Raw genomic sequence first — 17,650 nt, forward strand, 5'->3', positions numbered from 1 at the left:
AGCTTACAAAGAGGCAGTTAAAGCAATTGTTATGGAAACTTTCCTTACATAACCGTTCCGTTGCCGACCCCGTGTACCAGGGCTTTTTGCATTACACAAGCTGGAATGTATCATAAATTACATACCGTACCACAAAAAATTAAGAAAACAATTAGTTCAACTCTATCTAGAAAGGAATTTCTCAAGCTAAGCTTATTGCGCATGTGTACCTGGGGAAGAAATATAGCGGTCGGAAGCCGAGAAGACGAGTCATAAACCCACTAGATAAATGGATGGGTAGGAGAGGAATCCCCATTTTTTTGTCCCGGCGAAACGCCCATACATTTTTTTTATAATAAAACCCCGTAAAAGCGGCCAACGACCATATTCTGAAATCCCAACCTGTATAATCCTTTATAATTGTACCTCGTTAATACGGTCACTCGAACCAAATACCCATTTTTCAACCCAGTTATATTCATTTCCCCATTATATTGTATAAATTATTTGCTGATTGAATCTTCATTAGTTTTTATTTACTGTATATGGGTGAATTTTCAGTGACGCGTAATTTTTTACTTGCCTGAAAAAATAAAGAGACAATGTATGAACGACTTGCGTACACGTTTCTGCAAGTCGTTCATACCTTGTTGCTAATTTTTTTTCGCGCACGTGAACGCACATAAAGAAAGTACGCGTCACTGGAACGACACCTTATCTTCAGTCGGGATTTTTTATGAAGAATAGTTGTTTAAAAGCGCAATTGTTAGGTCACTTACTTGAAGTAGACCTCGGAAGTAGACCAGTCATAAAATTTGACCCTATCCCGTAAATGCGGCCACCCCGTTAATACGGCAGTCAAACCTGTACAAAGCGGACACCCTTTATGAACTGGACAGTAGCCAAGGTCCTAAAAATTATTTTCCTTATTTACTGTAAATTATACCTCTTCTGTCTCATTTGGTATAGAAATCTTGTTTGATCAACTGAATTTTGCGGTATGATCTGTAACAACATGTAATGCTTCGATCAATTTTCGATATCTAGTTTACGGGACTAGTCCCAAAAGAGTACAGCATTTTGTAAGAATGGTATTTAAGCATTTCCTGAGAGTGTCCATTAATACAGGATTCACTGTACATGTCTTTTTCTCTTCACGTTCAGGATCTATAAGCTTACTAATTAACATAAATATGACGAAAGGCAAAGAACCAATGCATTACTACCCTCCACAGCACTTAGTTTTACGCGGCAAAGGCAGCTGCGGAGACGGCTGGTATCAGATTACACCACTTTGTTGGAATTCAACGAGTCATATTGAATTTCAACAAATCCTGGCTCAGACTTTCTTGGAGGGACGATTTTGGCGTAAGAAAACTGTGAAGAAAATAAAACATTGTATAAATGTTATTCTATTGCAATCGAGATGGGATATTAAGATTTTGCTGAATTGGGTTAACTTCATACGCAGGAGCTCTTTTTGAGACTGCGCAGTGACGAGCACAAAGAGCGTCTACGAAGGCCGCAAAATTTGGATACGGTGATTGCTCCATTCTTCCCTCGGGTGGTACTGCCTTATATACGCTATATGGATAAATGCGGCTGGATGGAGTCCCATTTTGACCTTCCAGGTTCTGTAATAAGCTTTTAATTTTGGCCTGTTAATCTGAGATGGTGTCGTTGAATGTCGGAAAAAAGATGTCAAATTTGTATCTTTCTAACCCTTTAGTCTGAGATCGGGAAGCAAATTGAGCTGTTTTTGGTCTGAGACGGGGTAAGGGTTCCTAGACCTCAACATATCTTCCACACCCAAAGTTTTCCAAGTAATCCTCGGGGTTTTCTTTGTACGCTTTGGCGGCATATTAGGCTCGTTTGGTCCCACTATTGATATTTTGGCTTGCCTGCGTTCTCGGCAAATTACGAACCATGGCTTGTCCAATTGCAAACTCGCCTGTCAGCCGCCGTTGCATGCATGGTAGCATACCAAACAGGTACGATTTGGTATGAATAATTATCTGAAATGGTGTTGAAAGATATGTATGGCAATTTGTACATTTCGAGCAAGGTAGTCACGGACGGGCTCAGTAAGTCTGAGTTAAACCTCAAGTTGTGAATTACACATTTTAGACTTTCCCGTCTAAATTAAGATCCATTATAGCTAACCCAATGATGTGGATGAAACACGTTTAGCGTAAACCTGCAAAACATCTATCGGTAAACAGATCTAAAGACATCAAGTATTAATTTCAATGGTAAAACCAATACAATTTTTTGGCGAAATATTTCAAATAAACCCAATCCTCAATTGTTTTTTCCAGTGTACTAAGGAACAAAAAAATCTTTTCTTTATCGTTATGTCCTGATGTCATTATGTTGCTAGAATGAACCAGTCTGCACTTAAAGTTTGTAACTTTACTTTAGCATGTATGTGCCTAAGAAATTGAAACTATCGATAACGAGCAATATACTGTATGTACAGTTTTGAGCCAAAGTTCAAGCAGTTAGCATTTACCGCATGTGCATAATCAATCCATGATCCAGTGTTGACGTAAATCAATTTTCCGATTCTGCTTTTGATCGTCTCTCCGCGCCATTCGTGAGTGTGACCCAGTACTACCACGTCCTCGCCACATCGAGACAAAAAGTCTTCAAAATTACCCAGGGCACCTTTCAGCAGGCTGTAGGCATCACTCGAGCCAAACTGGACAAAAACAGCAAAAATGAATACCTTATTAAAAAATGTTTGGCTAGTAGTAAGGACAATATGTGTGTCTGTTGTCTGTTTAAGAAATGTTTTAGTAGCCCTCGAATACAGCCGCCTCTCATTCGCTCCCGCTTACGAAGAGCGGAGAGCGAATGAGAGGCGGCTGTATTCGCAGGCTGATGTTTTAAGTGTGTAAGTCTTTTACCTTTTTAACATGGCGTTTAAAGTATCTCGACTTTAGTAGATTTTCCATTTTGATAGACCTTCCTCCTTCTAAAAGAATGTGCTCATTCAGGAAGACATCCCTCTCGAGTGCAGCCTCTATCAGCGACTCTGTGAATCTTCTTTGTGGAGACTTCTTTGCAAGCAATTCAATAATGGAGGAACCGATGACGTCACGATGTAGCCCATTCAGCATGGATCGAGTGACGGAATGGAGAATCTGCACATTATAACATTATGCAGACTGCATTAGTTAAACATTGAGTTAAACTTGACTTGATAGTTTTAAAAAATGCCCTAAAACCTAATCATTTGGATTTTCGCATGGCATAGAGTTGCAAAATGATTAATTTTTTAAAAAAAATCCAAAAAAGTGCATTGTTTTTAACAGAAAGTAGCCGGGGTTCCACTTTTATATATCTCTGTGAACCACGCGTACATTTCACTGTGTACATTCACATTTCCAAGGACGAAATACATTTAACGCGAGAGACTAGTGTTTCATCACATTTTTAAATACCGAGAAGGGAGTTAAAAATACGACGTGCAGGGATTGCTTTGGACAACAATTAATAAGGTGTTTGGAAATGCCATCATACGCTCTCTGGAGTGCCTCTCTTCTAAATCGAAATTTAAACTTAAGAATACACGAAGAAATACAATCGTAAAAATCTACGACAATAAAGCGTCACGGTTCTGATTTCCTTTGTTTTATCTTGATACAGTATTAATCAGTTTGGAAAAGGTTGATGTCACCTCTGAACATGCCTTAGATGGAAATGTAACCCACCTGCTGTACTTCACTCATTGATGAGTCAGATGTGGCAGCTGAACGTGCAACGTAATAACCAATAGGCTTGCCGCATAGCTCGTCACTGGGTTCTGTCACGGAGTACGTGTTAAAGACATCCCAGTCATGGCCATGCGCAAACCGCACCCGATACTGTTTTCCATCATCGCTATTGATGACGTAGATGAGAGTTCCTGGGATGAACTCTACGTTGGGGCCAAACAGATCTCGGACTGTCCCGGCATCCATTTCGTGGTCATGATTTCCTCGGATGTAGAAAACTTTGACGTCATCATTTTTAGCCATCTGTCGAACGGAGCTGATGAATAGAGAGCACACTTCGTTTTGCTTCCATTTGGCCTTTCGTTCGTGATTCGATTGTGGAGAAAGAGTGTAAGGATCCAACCACATTTCAAAGACATCACCAAGTAATATCAGCGTATTAAGAGTGCCCTAAAACAATTAAAGAGACAAATTGAATTTTATATTTTTTATTATCATTATCATCATCGCCATCATTTCCTTTTCCCCAACTAGCCTTACATTCCCCTCTTCCTTTTTAAAAGACGTTTAAACCCCTACTAATTATTTTGTAGTAAGCTCATTGTATGCCCGGATCCTTTGGTGTACGACGTTCCGTCATTGATAACAGCTTGCAGTTTATCCGAAATACAATTAATTACAAACGTTTATATGACTGGGTTACAGCATCTCTACCTATGTATTTTTTTTTTCGTGGGAATATCCTAATACTTAATATGTTTTCACCTTTGCCATGTTTTTAAGTTGTTCCATAAATCCAACCAGTCGTTCCTTAATTCCTTCACTCCAATGTGAATCAAGGTGAAGGTCACTCATGCAGATGATCAGGTTTTTCACGGGATCATTTGGTCGTGGCATCTCACGAACAACAACTTGCTCTACGTCTGTGCCAGCCGGCGGTTGATAACTAGAAATTAAATTAAAATAATCAGATAAAGTATGAAGAGTGACATTAGCTTTCTCAATTAGAGTCTTGATTGGCATTCTAAACTTTTTTTATAATTTTTCGCTGTTTACATTACTTTTTTCAAGGGTAATACAACTTCACCATACTTACCTCAAAAATGGAAATAAAAAACGCAACCGAGTGCAATGTTGAGTTATATAAGCACGCGGAAATTATCTTATTCAAACCAAATTAACTGACTGTGAGTGCTTTTTGTGCTGAAGGTTTGTTTTTTACAGTAATATCTTATTTAAACCAAATTAGCTGACTGTGACAGTATATGTGCTTTCAGTGTTAAGTTGTTGAATGTTTTTACCTTGGTTCCTGTTTGAATGTGTTTTTGCTTTCCGCTTTAGACTTCCAAGCCAGAAAGCATTCTCTTGGCGGAGCAGAATTGAGTTCTTCTAGAACTTCCTGAATGACCTTGTGCTGCAACTCGCTATCATCTCCAGAATTCCCGTATGTTAATCCCAGCTCTTGCGAAGGGCATGGAACTGAGGCCTTGATAGATTCTACCATTGGAATTTAATAAGAGCGTTAAAACAGTCTCTAGGAACCTAATATTAAAACGCTCCAAGTTCCAATCCAAATCCGTTGCTTAGTTTTATTGCGTAAAACATTCTGAAGTGTGTTATCTTGAGAATAAATGTCAGTATAATTGATTCCACTTATCATTTTTAGCTTCAGCTGAAGAGAACGATATAGTTTGTGTCATTAGCTGGAACAAAAATTATAAACTATTCACTCAATCCTCGCAGAACAATGCTTCAAGATGTAGTTCTGTTTATAACACTGGTGGCGCTTTAATTAAATACCTTATTACATGAAATTTTCGCGACATGAGATAGCGTTACCTGACATAGACTGCATGGCCGTAGCCTCTTGGGAGATACGGGCCAGCTTGGCCTCGCTCAGATGCAGATTATCGTACGCATGCCTGTCTAGGGCCCTGAGTATATGTGGGTAAACATCATACACAGCATTTTTGCCGATGATGCAGTCAAGATGCGCATAATCGGGAATCTGGATCAAATCGTATTCTTGGTTTGGATGCGCCTCCTTCACCAGTTCGTAAGTGGTGCGGGTGCTTTCCGGCGTAAACAGTGTGTTGTTCTCACCTGGAAAACCAAAGAAAAAAGAAATATCATCTATAAACAATCGTCTCTGCGCGTATACGAGCCTTTTCGCGTTTACTTTGACCGACATTAAGATGGAATGGCCATTTTGATAAATTATTGATAAATTTCCAATCAGTAATAGCGCGCGTACTCCGGAGCATTTCCTATCACTTCTTGGCGCAATGAGAATACGTCATGTTATAATCACTTGACAACATTCATCCCTGTTTCTAACCTGGTTCTTATCATTTGCGAGATACTGCAGACTTGTAAGGGGGGATTTGAGTGCTACTTATGTTTTTTTGCAATAAAATTATCTGCACCGGACATGAATCAAACGCGCACACTACTTTTTTCAGACAACAGGAGACAACGGACGATTGTGAATCATGGGAAGCAACGGGTTGTCCAATTCTCTATTTTTGCCCTTTTCTTCAGCTACAAAAGGCAAAGTTCTTGCGGCGTATATGATGTGATGGTACTTCCCGCCTAGTCGTGATGTCAAAAGGTTCCAAAGAGGAGGGAATTCATTATTTACTGACGTTCGTGTGAAAAAAAAAATGGCATCACGACAAAGTTATACGCCGGGTCAAGGTTTGCTTCCGGGGCAACGGTGAGGGGCGTGCAAGGTAATCTGGGCTCACCTACAATGAAGGTGATTGGGAAATCCAGCCGTCGGATCTTTTCCAAGTAATCTGGAGATTTCAGGCGTTCTTTCTTGTCCACATCGGGTAAATAAATGTCTTCACCAGAATAAGACACGACTTTCTTCGCTTTGATTGACATGCGAATCTGATCCATACATTTAGTGCTAACGTAACCAAAGAACTCGTGAACAGTTTCATGAGTCAAAGCATTCAGGTTAGCGTGTTGCCAACAAATTCCGTACATGAAGGTTATTCTGTTGAAGAAGTAAAAAAGAAATAGTAATGACAGCAACAATATTTAACAGTTTTTTTCGCAAGAACCAAGATTACAGCAGACTACGATCTGTTCTGTTTCTCCATAGTCCTTATTGCAAGAAGCAAACGAAGAACGTGAGTACATAGTTGCCGCGCCGACAAATTTACAGCGCTGTCGTTTTGCCGCTTGCTTTCGTTTCCAATTAGCCAAAGAGCTAATATGCACCTACTATGTGAAATAAAATATTTGACTACAACTATATATTAAAAAACGGGGAAATAAGGGAAAATTAACAGGTATATCATTTTATGTATATACAGAGAAATATATTCAAAATTACTAAAACCTCAAAAGATAAAATTACAATGTCTCACCAGGATAAAATATAAATAATTAAAAATAAATGAAATCGTCTTTTCTTATGGTATATCAAAGTTGCTTCCTCAATAAAAGGGAATTTAGGGATGTCCTTAACGTGTTTTCGTAAACTTTTCTTAGTACTTTACATTCCTTGAGAAGTGCAATCTGGTGGGAGATGAGGTATCGAAATTGGGGTTATCTGAGTCCTGAAATAGGGTGAGTTACAAAACGTGGGCCGTACCCAAGCTTTCAGGGAGTTTCCTTCAGAGTTAAATTAACGGAGGACAGTTTACCTGTGACAGACAGTGCTCTGGCATCTTTCCTTGTACTGAATGGCACTGTTACTGACATGCTTTACAAAAGCATTAAACAAGTTGTCCATTACTTGCTCTGTATTTTCCGGGGACGCATCCATTCCGGAAACTCCGAGCATCTCAAGCGTTCCAGGAATGTAGATTCCCACCTTGAGGTCGTTGAATTGTCCGGTCATTGGATTTGCCGCCAAATTGATGGAGACTAAGTTCCTGATTTTTTTTCGCGTCGTTCTGCCACTAAGAAGTGCTGCATAATTTATTACAGACCCAACACAATGTGCTACTATTTGAAGAGATTTCTGAAAGGAAGAAAGTTACGAGTCAAACACTGCACTTCATAGACTTCCGCTTAGAAGTCGATATGTTGACATGTATTTAGGCCTCGCCAAATAATAACGAAATTTTAATTGTAAGAATTGAATATGTGTTCCAAATAATTGAAAAGTATGAGCAAATTATAAAGGCCAATCAGCGACATTAGTTTTTAGCTATTCAATTATTAATTTTATCTAAAAATATAATGATCAACTAAGTATCCACATCCACTCTTGTACTGCGCATTCAAGCACGTCACCTAGTTTTGAACATTACCACAAGTCATTTGATGTTCTGGGTAATGCACGTAAAGTTAATAAGTAAACAGTTATGGTTTACACCTTACCTGCGTACTCAATTAACCAATCAGCAAGTGTTAAACCTTACCTGTTTTGTTATTTCCAGCACTTTGTCGATCAGCGCAGGGCAGTCATATTTAGCACAGTCATCCAGTGTGTAGTCATGATACACGGCCCAGGGCAGCTCACATGACGCTCGATATTCAGCTAACCATACGTCATACCTAAATAAAGGTTATCACAATTAACATTTATTCTTTGAAATCGAGGTGAATATTCTTCCGCTATTCACCGAGAATTCAAAGAATAATTGTTTTAGTATATACACAAGAAGTGATCTCAACAACAAGCGATCTCAAAGTTTTATAAGCTTTAAGGAAACCAGTTTAAAGTCGATTTAACTAACCTTTCAATTCATGCCCCAGAAAGTTTGGATTATACTGAATGTGTGCAAAGCTGTGGTGGAAAGTGGATGTTTTCTTGCACAAAGACGTTTTCCTGAATATTTGTCGAGGATCTTGGTTGAATAACACTTGATGCTGCTGCGATAATTCTGCGGTATTCATTTCTGCCGATGCCGGGCGAAGAGCGACTTGACGGTAAGCAAATTAATGTTTATCGTTTGACTCGAGTTGTGCGGACATTGTGCTGCAAATTGTGAAATATGTAGTGTTCTCTTAATTACTTTGAAAACAATCAGGCCAATTTTCGTATCCTTTTCTTTTGTATTTTATGGTTCAGCATCTTTTTGTATTCTTAGTATTTGCGATTCAGAAACGCCGGCGAAAGGCGAGTTTACGCCGGCCATTTTGTTTCTGTTTGGATCACGCATTATTCACTCCGTAGGGAGTGAATAATTAGCAATTATTGGATGAGGCTGAGTATGATATGAAGAATTATGCAGTTCGAGGAGGGTGTTATCCGCCGAAGCCGTAGGCTGAGGCGGATAACACCCTCCGAGATCTGCATAATTCTTCATATCATACGAAAGCCGAATTTAATAATTGTTTTATTATTCATTCAAAATATTTCCAGAGCTCCAAATGCACAAAATGAATTTAATAGGGTTTTGACAGTAGGAAAAGTACACAAATACACAACAATGTTCGCTTTTAAATTTGATTTAAACTTCAAAAACTCGGTTACCTTCATTAAATTTCTTGTCCTTTATAATGTCGATATTTAGCACTTGCTTGAAGTGTCTATTGAAGCTAAATGTGATGACACAAAGCGATGTTTTCGAGTACAGGTTTCCATCGTTCTTGCTTACTTCGACGTAGAATTTTCGTAAAACCGCTCCAAGTCTTCCGCTGTGGCTGGATCAGGGATCTTTTCCTCTTGAAGATACGCTTTCAAATGTCGCTCCCCTTTTTTTTTCGTCTTGACTTTCCTTGTCTACTAATAACTTTACATTTTCCTCTTCGTAATGCCTAAATCTAGCGGCCATTTCGCGCTTTCAACCTGCTTGGCAGCAAAGTCGTTCAGTCGCGTGACGTCAGCGGTTCCTGGGAACGAGGTTGCGATCGGATAATCATCCTTAGGAACGAGGTTGCGATCCAATAATTTTTGATATTGGACGGTTGCGATCCAATAATTGGAATTTCTTCCAAATTTGGTCGGCGCTAGCCGAATAGCTGGAATTAGCCGGGGATCGTAAGCCAATCAGAAACACAGAAATATTTTGAATGAATAATAATGCTCATTATTAGAAACTAGCAATAGTACATTGCAATCCCTACGTTTTGATTGGTTAACAGGCAATGGTATATGAGCTCATATACCACTGACCACAAGTATGGTGGCGGATACGCGTCAATAAAAACAGCTGGGAAGCTCAAATATTGCAATTCTTTGTGCGTTTTTAATAAAACAATTATTCCACTCGCGCTTATTGGATATGAGATCGTTATAACAAGCGCGAGTGGAATAATTGTTAATAAGCCCGAGATAGCGAACCAATCAGATTGCTTGAAACACCAAGATCACTGAGTGTGTATATACTAATGGCTTTTATTTGTATTTACATTAATTATAAAATATATTCATGCATGGTTTCCTGGAGGTTTCCTCGACCTACCTAAACTGTTCAAATTGTATTTAAAAATTCCTCTTAAGGAAAAATTCCTGACAAATAAAATGATGATGAAGATGATGATGATGGTTATGACGACGACGACGACAACGATGACGACGATGATTTTTTGAACTTAAAAGCTAATTTTAATAGTTCCTGGAGTTACAAACGAACTAGAAAAACTGAATGACTAGAATTTAGTATTTAAAACTGCATAAATGCTGTCAGATAAACAGCTGCTGATTTTGCACTGGCAAAAATTCTTTCGTACAAGCATTTAAAGAGTATTCGAACCCTATTGTCAATCAGAAACAACTGAACCAGCACTGGCAAAGTTGTCTCGTCAGCTGTTAGGTACATCATATTATTGCATCATGTATACCCCGCCATCTCGCTCTGAGGCCGACAGGAATAGCTTTCCGGTAGCTGATTTATTCTTTACATTAAAGAAATAGCGGAGAGGTCACGGAATGTAAGTGAGGTTAATATTTTCTTTCCAGCATATATAATAAACAATAACTGGTTTCGATTTTCGAGATCTCCAGAATGATCAAAGTCTCGAAGAGTGCTATCGAACACAGCCTTTGACTTCGGTTGATATCGTTGAGAGAGGGGAAGGAAATCCCATGTGAAAGCGATAAAAATATTAATCGGGATATTTTTTTACCTACCTGTGTTGAACTAGATACTCAGTCAAGTTGGTCTCAACAGTGTCCAGATTAAATTTGCCGGTGCTCATTCCAAGGCCATGAAACAAGATAACGGGCCCTTTGGTTCCTCCTTTGTATCGTGTCAGTTTTAACTCAACCTGTAAAGCAAATCAGATCAGTCTTGCAACTCATAATTGAACATTACCCAACAATTCAGCGACATATCCGGGACTTTGATCAAGCTGCGCTTAACTAAACTTAAAAGCTTATTTAAGAAATTTGTTTAGTCATATAATGGCCTGTAAATGTCAAAATAGCTTAAATCGTGCTCACTATACGCACTATAGATTTACTTTTTATCTGAAAGATAAACCTGAAAAATACTCGCTACAAAGAAAAGTACTCAGTGATTTTGTGACCTCTGTTGATGTTAGAATTACTTATGGTTTATTATTTTCTATTTGAATCCAGCGCTCCTGTCAACAGGTTCATCTCATTTCATAAATTGCGTACCTTGTCTTCTGTGACGCATTTGTACACTTCAGGGGTGGCCCCGTTCAACTGCAGGGGTCTCTTCTTCCTGATAGGAGCACTGGGATTCAGCAAGTAATCTTTTGACGTCACAGGGCCGTATGATTCCCAGATGGTTCTCGCAAAAAACGAGCCAAATCGTGAAATCCATTTCAATTTTTTCAATCTGCTTTTAGTGTTGGTAACTTCCAGCGTTGCCAGTTGCTTTGCGAAGTTTGGCAGCGAAATGAATAACTTCGCTTTTCCCACAGGAATTCCCCAGAATGTTGTGCCTGAATAGATCGTTACAAACAAAGTCGTTGTGTCGCTCAATCCAATCTCTCCAGCATGATCTTTATGGATCAACTTGACGCCCTTGAAAGCAAATTGTTGTCCTTTGTGACCCGTGAGAATCATTTTGTAGACCATTTCTTTCGTCTCCACATGGTCGGCACTTTTACTGAACAGTTTAAACTGCCCTAATGCATGGAGATATAATATTATTTTTAAATCAGAATGAGATTGTTTTATTTTAGAGATTTACGACATAAAAAAAACATAAATAAAAATAGTAATAATAATAATAATAATAATAATAATAATAATAATAATAATAATTATAATAATAACAATAATTAACATTTATATTAAGCAAATTGCATATAAATATGCGAGTTACAAACAAAGTACTCTGGGTCTTTAAGTTTTTCTATCAGTCTTTTAGTTCCATTTAAGGTCGTATCAGCTGAGTGATATAATTCACCGACTTTTTAAACAAACACTGTCAAAATATTACATGCGTATTCCTTTATGCCTGCACCTTAATTTTTGTACAGCCGAAGCTCCCGTCAGGGGACCCCATGGGACCAGAAACTACTTCGTCTTAGGAAAGGTGTCCGACTATGGGAGGTTAAAAATGAAGTGTTTGTGTCTGGCTGGAAACATATTGAAATGTCTGCTTACTACAGGTGTTTGGATGTTGGTAGAGGTTCGACTGTATAATTTAAAAAAGTAGAAAACTCCAAAATACTTCCGTACATTTTAAAAGGACTGTATTAAGGATTAGGATTAGGATTAAGTTTTGCACAATTCTTGCTATGAAACTTGACTTTAGCCAAGAAATTACTTCTATATAGGGATGTAAATGAAAGAACCATAGCTTCATTACAAACAAATATGGCTCTTAGGTGTTATAATTAAAAGTTACAACTAAACGAGATTTACTTTGAAAACTGTTCAGCCTTACAGTTTTTCGAAAACCCACGTCGCAATATGTTTTAATAATCTTCATTTTTTGTCCATCCGTACGCCTTATTTGGCATTTGCTCTCGGTGTCATTTTAAAAAATGTTCCTTCACTGTTGTAAGTGGTTAGTTTTATATTTCGTTCTTACGTCAAAATTTGGCTAAAATCCGTGAACGTTACACAGTCGCAATGCATGCACTGTTTTGCTCTCTATGCCGTCGATTTTAATTACTTACCTTGTGAAATAGTCATTGCCCCTTCTGACAAACTCGGACAGGTAACCGTGCCGGAAATTTTGGCTGAGTGAGCTGGATCCCAGTCAATCATACGTTCAACGTCATCACTCTCTATGGTAACTGTAAACTCACATGGTGAGCTGCTGTACTTATCTCTTGTGGCCTCAAAATTCCCGACCATCTTCTCTGTGAAACGAATACCTGGTTTCTGCTTTTTAAATGTTTTGTGTTCTAGAAAAAAAAAATTGCAAGTTACGATCATATTTATCAAAAAGTTTAATCAACTTTAATAGCATCAACACAATTTTTATGAGGGTAACACTCGACAGTGCAAAAAGTATTAATTTTATTTTATTAGACTAATTAGAGTAGATAAATAATTAGTGTTGATATCATTGTTATCGTAGCTAATGAGACTTAGAAACGAATGTTCTTTAGTAGTGCTTGGTGAGTGTCTGATGATAGTGTAGAAACTAAACACACTGGAAATAGTTTGCAGTTACAATGTGAAGATAGTTTTCAGTCTTGTAAGCTTTAAATCGCTCTCGCTCGGCGGTGATGAAATGTTGTTAAAAAAGAACTAAATAAGCTGATGAAAACAAGTATTTGGGAAGGAAACATCTTATTTATTTAAGTTCTACATTTATTCTGTCTTCTTTCTCACCTAAAGGAATGAAAGAGTCGTAGTCTATTATCCATCCCTCTCTTTCGGCCATGAGCCTCATGCAGCGTTCGGCCAGAGAAGCTATTGTCATTGTTGGGTTGATGCCGACCGCGCGAGGAAGAATGGCTCCATCTACCACATATAAACCATCCAGGGGCTCACCTGATTCTCCTATTACGATATTACAATGGATAAACAACCGAGTAATAAGTTTGGTTAGGTCCGTGCCGCGTCAGTTACAGACGGTTTATATTTGAAAGAACAGTAACTTATTGTGATTGTAACCAACCTTCAAATACTTGTCCAGCATGATTTACAACAGCTGTCTGTCCAGATTCACCCATTGGACATCCACCCAATGGATGAACAGTGACGATACTTTTGCCCAACGCTTCTGTCCACACTGGGTTCTTAATAAAAGTCCCTCCCAGTCCTTTTGTAACTTTCTCTAGAGCCTCGTTCACACGGTCAAAGTTCGGGCCACGTCCAACGTCTTTCCACTCGATGTCAATGTTGTCGCTGTTTTTGTCAAAAGTTATTTGCCCACCAGCGTCATCATGACTCATACAGACAAAGGTGAGAGTGTTGTCCATGCCTTCACCTTGAAGCTCCTTAAAAGAGACGATTATAACAGGTAGATTTAACCACATGGTTTAGAATTAAATTATCACATATTTATAATAATCACATACGGTAAAATTCCGGTTATAAGCCCTGGGCTTATACAACTTCGTAAGGAATTTTGTGTGGGCTAATAAGCGGAGGGGCTTTTATCCTGGAGGGCTTATAAGAGGAATAAAAAAAAAACGTTTCGAAACGAGCCACCGGAGTGTTAATCGAAATACGTGTTTATGTTAAAAATGCATAATAAAGAAACATTTATCCCTGTTCTGTACTGTCATCCAGCAGAGGAGGGCTTATATCCGCGGGGGGAGGGGGGTGGGGCTTATAATCGGATGTACTTTTTTGTTTCCAGGTTGATGGGCCTATAACCGGAAAGGCTTATAAGCGGGGGGTGGCTTATTACGGTATTTATAATATGGGGTGTTTGTTTGAAGTAAATGCCATTTTGGACAAGGTAGAAACAAGTTATTAAGTTCAGGATATGAAGATTTGTCTTTTTATAATATAGCACTTTGAGTGTCATGTTATGGTTTTGAGCGAACGACTTCACTATCGTCCCCAGAGGCGCTTGTCCCTCTTTGCCAGCTGAGCCTAGGGCACGAAGAACAAGTGGCTCTGGGGACACATGAGTTGATTGGCTAGATTTTTAACAATGGAAATTTTAATTAAACAAATCAAATCGACCGTTTTAAAATCCCTTTGTTGTAGTAAGGGATTTTAGTACGGTTACGTAAGACTTCTGTTTGATATGTGAAAAGGGTTTTGCCTCTGTATATATATACCTAATTGCCCAAATTATTTTGCTTTGTTTACCTGAGCAACTTTTTCCATTTTTTCCTGACTAGGAAATTTGTCCTTCCCCAACACTTTAGCTGAAACGCCGAGTATGACGGATGATGGTACCGATGCTATAGAGGGAAGATTCCCGTCCTCGATAGCAATATGATCTTTAAAATCTCCATCCAGTGTTTTTCTGAAATCCATGACGGAGGTTATGGTAGGCCCAGGTGGTTCATAACTGTCGTTCTTCTTATCTTCTGTTTCTGATTCCTTCTTTGTTTTGATTCCAATTGCGTTCGCCTTTTTGTCGCCGTTGTAGCTGAACCCCAGCACATCTCCATTTGTACTGAAGCGTTTTCCGAGTTGATCTGAGACGTCGAGACCGCGTTCTTTTGAGCGAAGCAGGATTTTAGTTGAGCCTAGTGCGCCTGCGCCAAGAATGACGTGGGAAGCTCTGACAATTTGCTCATCGACATCAAAGCAGCCAGTGTGCTGTCTTCTGTATGAAACTAGCCAATCAGAAGAGTCGCAGGCTTTCGTCACTGCTATAACTTCCACCTGGAAACGAAACGTTTAAGACTTTAGGAACTTTTTATAAATCTTGTGCTGACAGGTGACGAATAAAATGTAAATAAATACAATTAGAATTGACAAAGTGAACATATGAAAGAAATATATGTGAACTGCGGGTAAATGATAAAATTAATAAAATGATCCTCGCAGTGTGTTAGCAATTTTTAAGTAATTACATTGTTTAGTGATTACACTTTATAGCTCAGTTGGTAGAGCTACGCATGCACCGGTATCGCTCACTTTCACAGCAGTGATTTTTACCAGACTAAATTTGGTATTTTTGGCTTATAGAAAACATAAAAAGCTTCAATAGTTACCTCAGTAAAAATTTTCGCTCCGTGAGCCTTTGCGTCTGGCAGGTAGTTCATGTTTAGTGTGTTCTTGGCACCAACGTTGCAACCACCGACACAATTTCCACATGCAGTACATTTGGGCTGCGGTATTCCCACATGGTTCGCAGGCGTGTCTTCAAACGTAACATACAAAGGCGGCTTATAAAACATCTTGCCCGTGTTTTCAATGTCGAATTCACAGAGTCCTTCCTTCATTCGCTCCAATTTGTGTAACTTTGGGTAGTGATCAGGGTATGGGGTTGGCTTCAACATATCTAGTACGTGTTGCCGATCGACGCTTGTAAAATTCTTGAGGTCATCTCTAAGCTCTTGTGGCCATACAGGATCACTGAAAACAGCAGGGTCGCTGTCAAGCGCGACATTTGCATTTATAAGGGAGCCCCCTCCAAGGCCACACCCTTGAAAAACTGATAAGTTTTCAGCGACGAAAAGCTGGTAAAGATTTGATGAATTCCCTGTAAAAAACAAAAAACAAACAAATGAATTAAAGTTCTGGCAATGAATCATAGCGCCCTGATCACATCGTAAACCTAAAGTACTGTCAAGCACGTAGGGAGGGGGGGGGGGGTCGATGGGTGCGTCCTCACCCCCCCCCCCCCACGAGCCTTGGAAGTCCGCTCATTGTGATAAAAAAATACATCAAAATAATAAATAAATAAATAAATAATAACATTTAATAACAGGAAATGGTATTCCTGTACTCCTGTACTGTTTACATTCAATATGGTCCTTTGGGTTGAAGGTCCACCATTACCACTGTATATATACCACCGTGTGGTATATTTTTGACCAAATTGTGTGATTAATTGTGGTTAATTTCAACTATACATTCTACCAAATGTTCTTCATCGTTCGAAGTTCCATTAATATTCCCAGGCGCTAGAAAAAAAGAGGAGACTGGGTACTTGTTAGCCTGCGAACGCAGACGTATTGACGGCTGTTGTTTCTCTTTGCCGAAAAATAATAATAAGTTAGTTTTCGGCAAAGAGAAACGACAGCCGGAAATACGTCAGCGTTCGCAGGCTAGGTACTTGTTGGGCTTGGAAGCACCCAAGAAGGTTGGAGCTTTCCACAGTGCTTAAAGATCAACAAACCGACTCTCAGGCTGATTTATTTAATTACCATTTGACACCGAAATAACGAAACCTATCTCTTTCCTGCCTTCCTTTTATGTACTGCCGTCATTGTTAGCTATTCATTATAAATTAAGTTTACAAGGTTTTGTTTCTAAAAGGTACGTTTTTAAATTTAAAAAATGTACCAGCTAGATTATTGTCGTTGCTACGTTCACTTTTACCTGCCATGTTTCCTTACAAACTGTCTTCAAATCTCACGAAATGCTGTCTCAGATAACCTATTTTTTCAAAATTTCCTGGGGGTGGATGTCCCCCCACACCCCCTACGTTTTCGCGCCTGCGCCACTCAAGTGTTCGCGCCGGAGGCGCTCATACGCACCCCCATGAAAAATCCTGGTTACGGGCCTGAGTAGGAGAGAACGTACTAGCTAGGTTATGTGGGATGAAATTGAAAAACACCAATAGTGCACGTTTATTAAAAATGTATACTGGCAGCCTTAAAACGGTTGTCAGACCTGTGTGGTGTTGTCGTTTGCCTTTAATATTTAACAGATACTACTTTTAAATTGAGGCAACCCACAGAATATAGTTTTCTAAAAGGTAAATTCCCCAACGAAGTAATCATAAACCCCTGATTTTCTGTGGCCTAAAACAAGAAACTATGCAATTAGGGCAGAAAGCTTGAAAAATTTGGCCTTTTTTTTAGGAACGCAGTCGGCGACGTAGCTCCTTTAAGACTAACTGAGTCAAAGGTTGGAACCATTTGTCCGTTTACCCCAGCAGGGGCCTCAGCCTCGATTGGTATTTACTGTCAAAATATGGAGCTGTGACAGTTTGTATCAGCGTTTTGGTTTCAGTATTCAGCTTGATCTA

General features: G+C 39.0%; 1 protein-coding gene across 1 annotated transcript in view; it reads right to left on the reverse strand.

Moving 5' to 3' along the window:
- Positions 1 to 1,263: 1,263 nt before the first annotated feature.
- Positions 1,264 to 17,650, reverse strand: part of LOC144642227 (uncharacterized) — a 44,804-nt gene continuing 28,417 nt past the window's right edge. Inside the window, exons 7-23 of the mRNA XM_078501209.1 lie at positions 15,666 to 16,156; positions 14,809 to 15,333; positions 13,661 to 13,982; positions 13,349 to 13,542; positions 12,708 to 12,915; positions 11,230 to 11,705; positions 10,738 to 10,874; positions 8,081 to 8,216; positions 7,358 to 7,677; positions 6,446 to 6,702; positions 5,538 to 5,801; positions 5,000 to 5,195; positions 4,464 to 4,644; positions 3,696 to 4,148; positions 2,889 to 3,125; positions 2,492 to 2,680; positions 1,264 to 1,356 (exon numbers count right to left, since the gene is read on the reverse strand). Of these exons, the coding sequence (XP_078357335.1) occupies positions 1,264 to 1,356; positions 2,492 to 2,680; positions 2,889 to 3,125; positions 3,696 to 4,148; positions 4,464 to 4,644; positions 5,000 to 5,195; positions 5,538 to 5,801; positions 6,446 to 6,702; positions 7,358 to 7,677; positions 8,081 to 8,216; positions 10,738 to 10,874; positions 11,230 to 11,705; positions 12,708 to 12,915; positions 13,349 to 13,542; positions 13,661 to 13,982; positions 14,809 to 15,333; positions 15,666 to 16,156 (4,679 nt within the window). The remainder of the gene's footprint in view (positions 1,357 to 2,491; positions 2,681 to 2,888; positions 3,126 to 3,695; positions 4,149 to 4,463; positions 4,645 to 4,999; positions 5,196 to 5,537; positions 5,802 to 6,445; positions 6,703 to 7,357; positions 7,678 to 8,080; positions 8,217 to 10,737; positions 10,875 to 11,229; positions 11,706 to 12,707; positions 12,916 to 13,348; positions 13,543 to 13,660; positions 13,983 to 14,808; positions 15,334 to 15,665; positions 16,157 to 17,650) is intronic.

The sequence above is a fragment of the Oculina patagonica genome, chromosome 2 (genome assembly GCF_052425735.1).
Source record: "Oculina patagonica isolate OP01 chromosome 2, crgOcupat, whole genome shotgun sequence".
Classification (NCBI taxonomy): Eukaryota; Metazoa; Cnidaria; class Anthozoa; order Scleractinia; family Oculinidae; genus Oculina; species Oculina patagonica.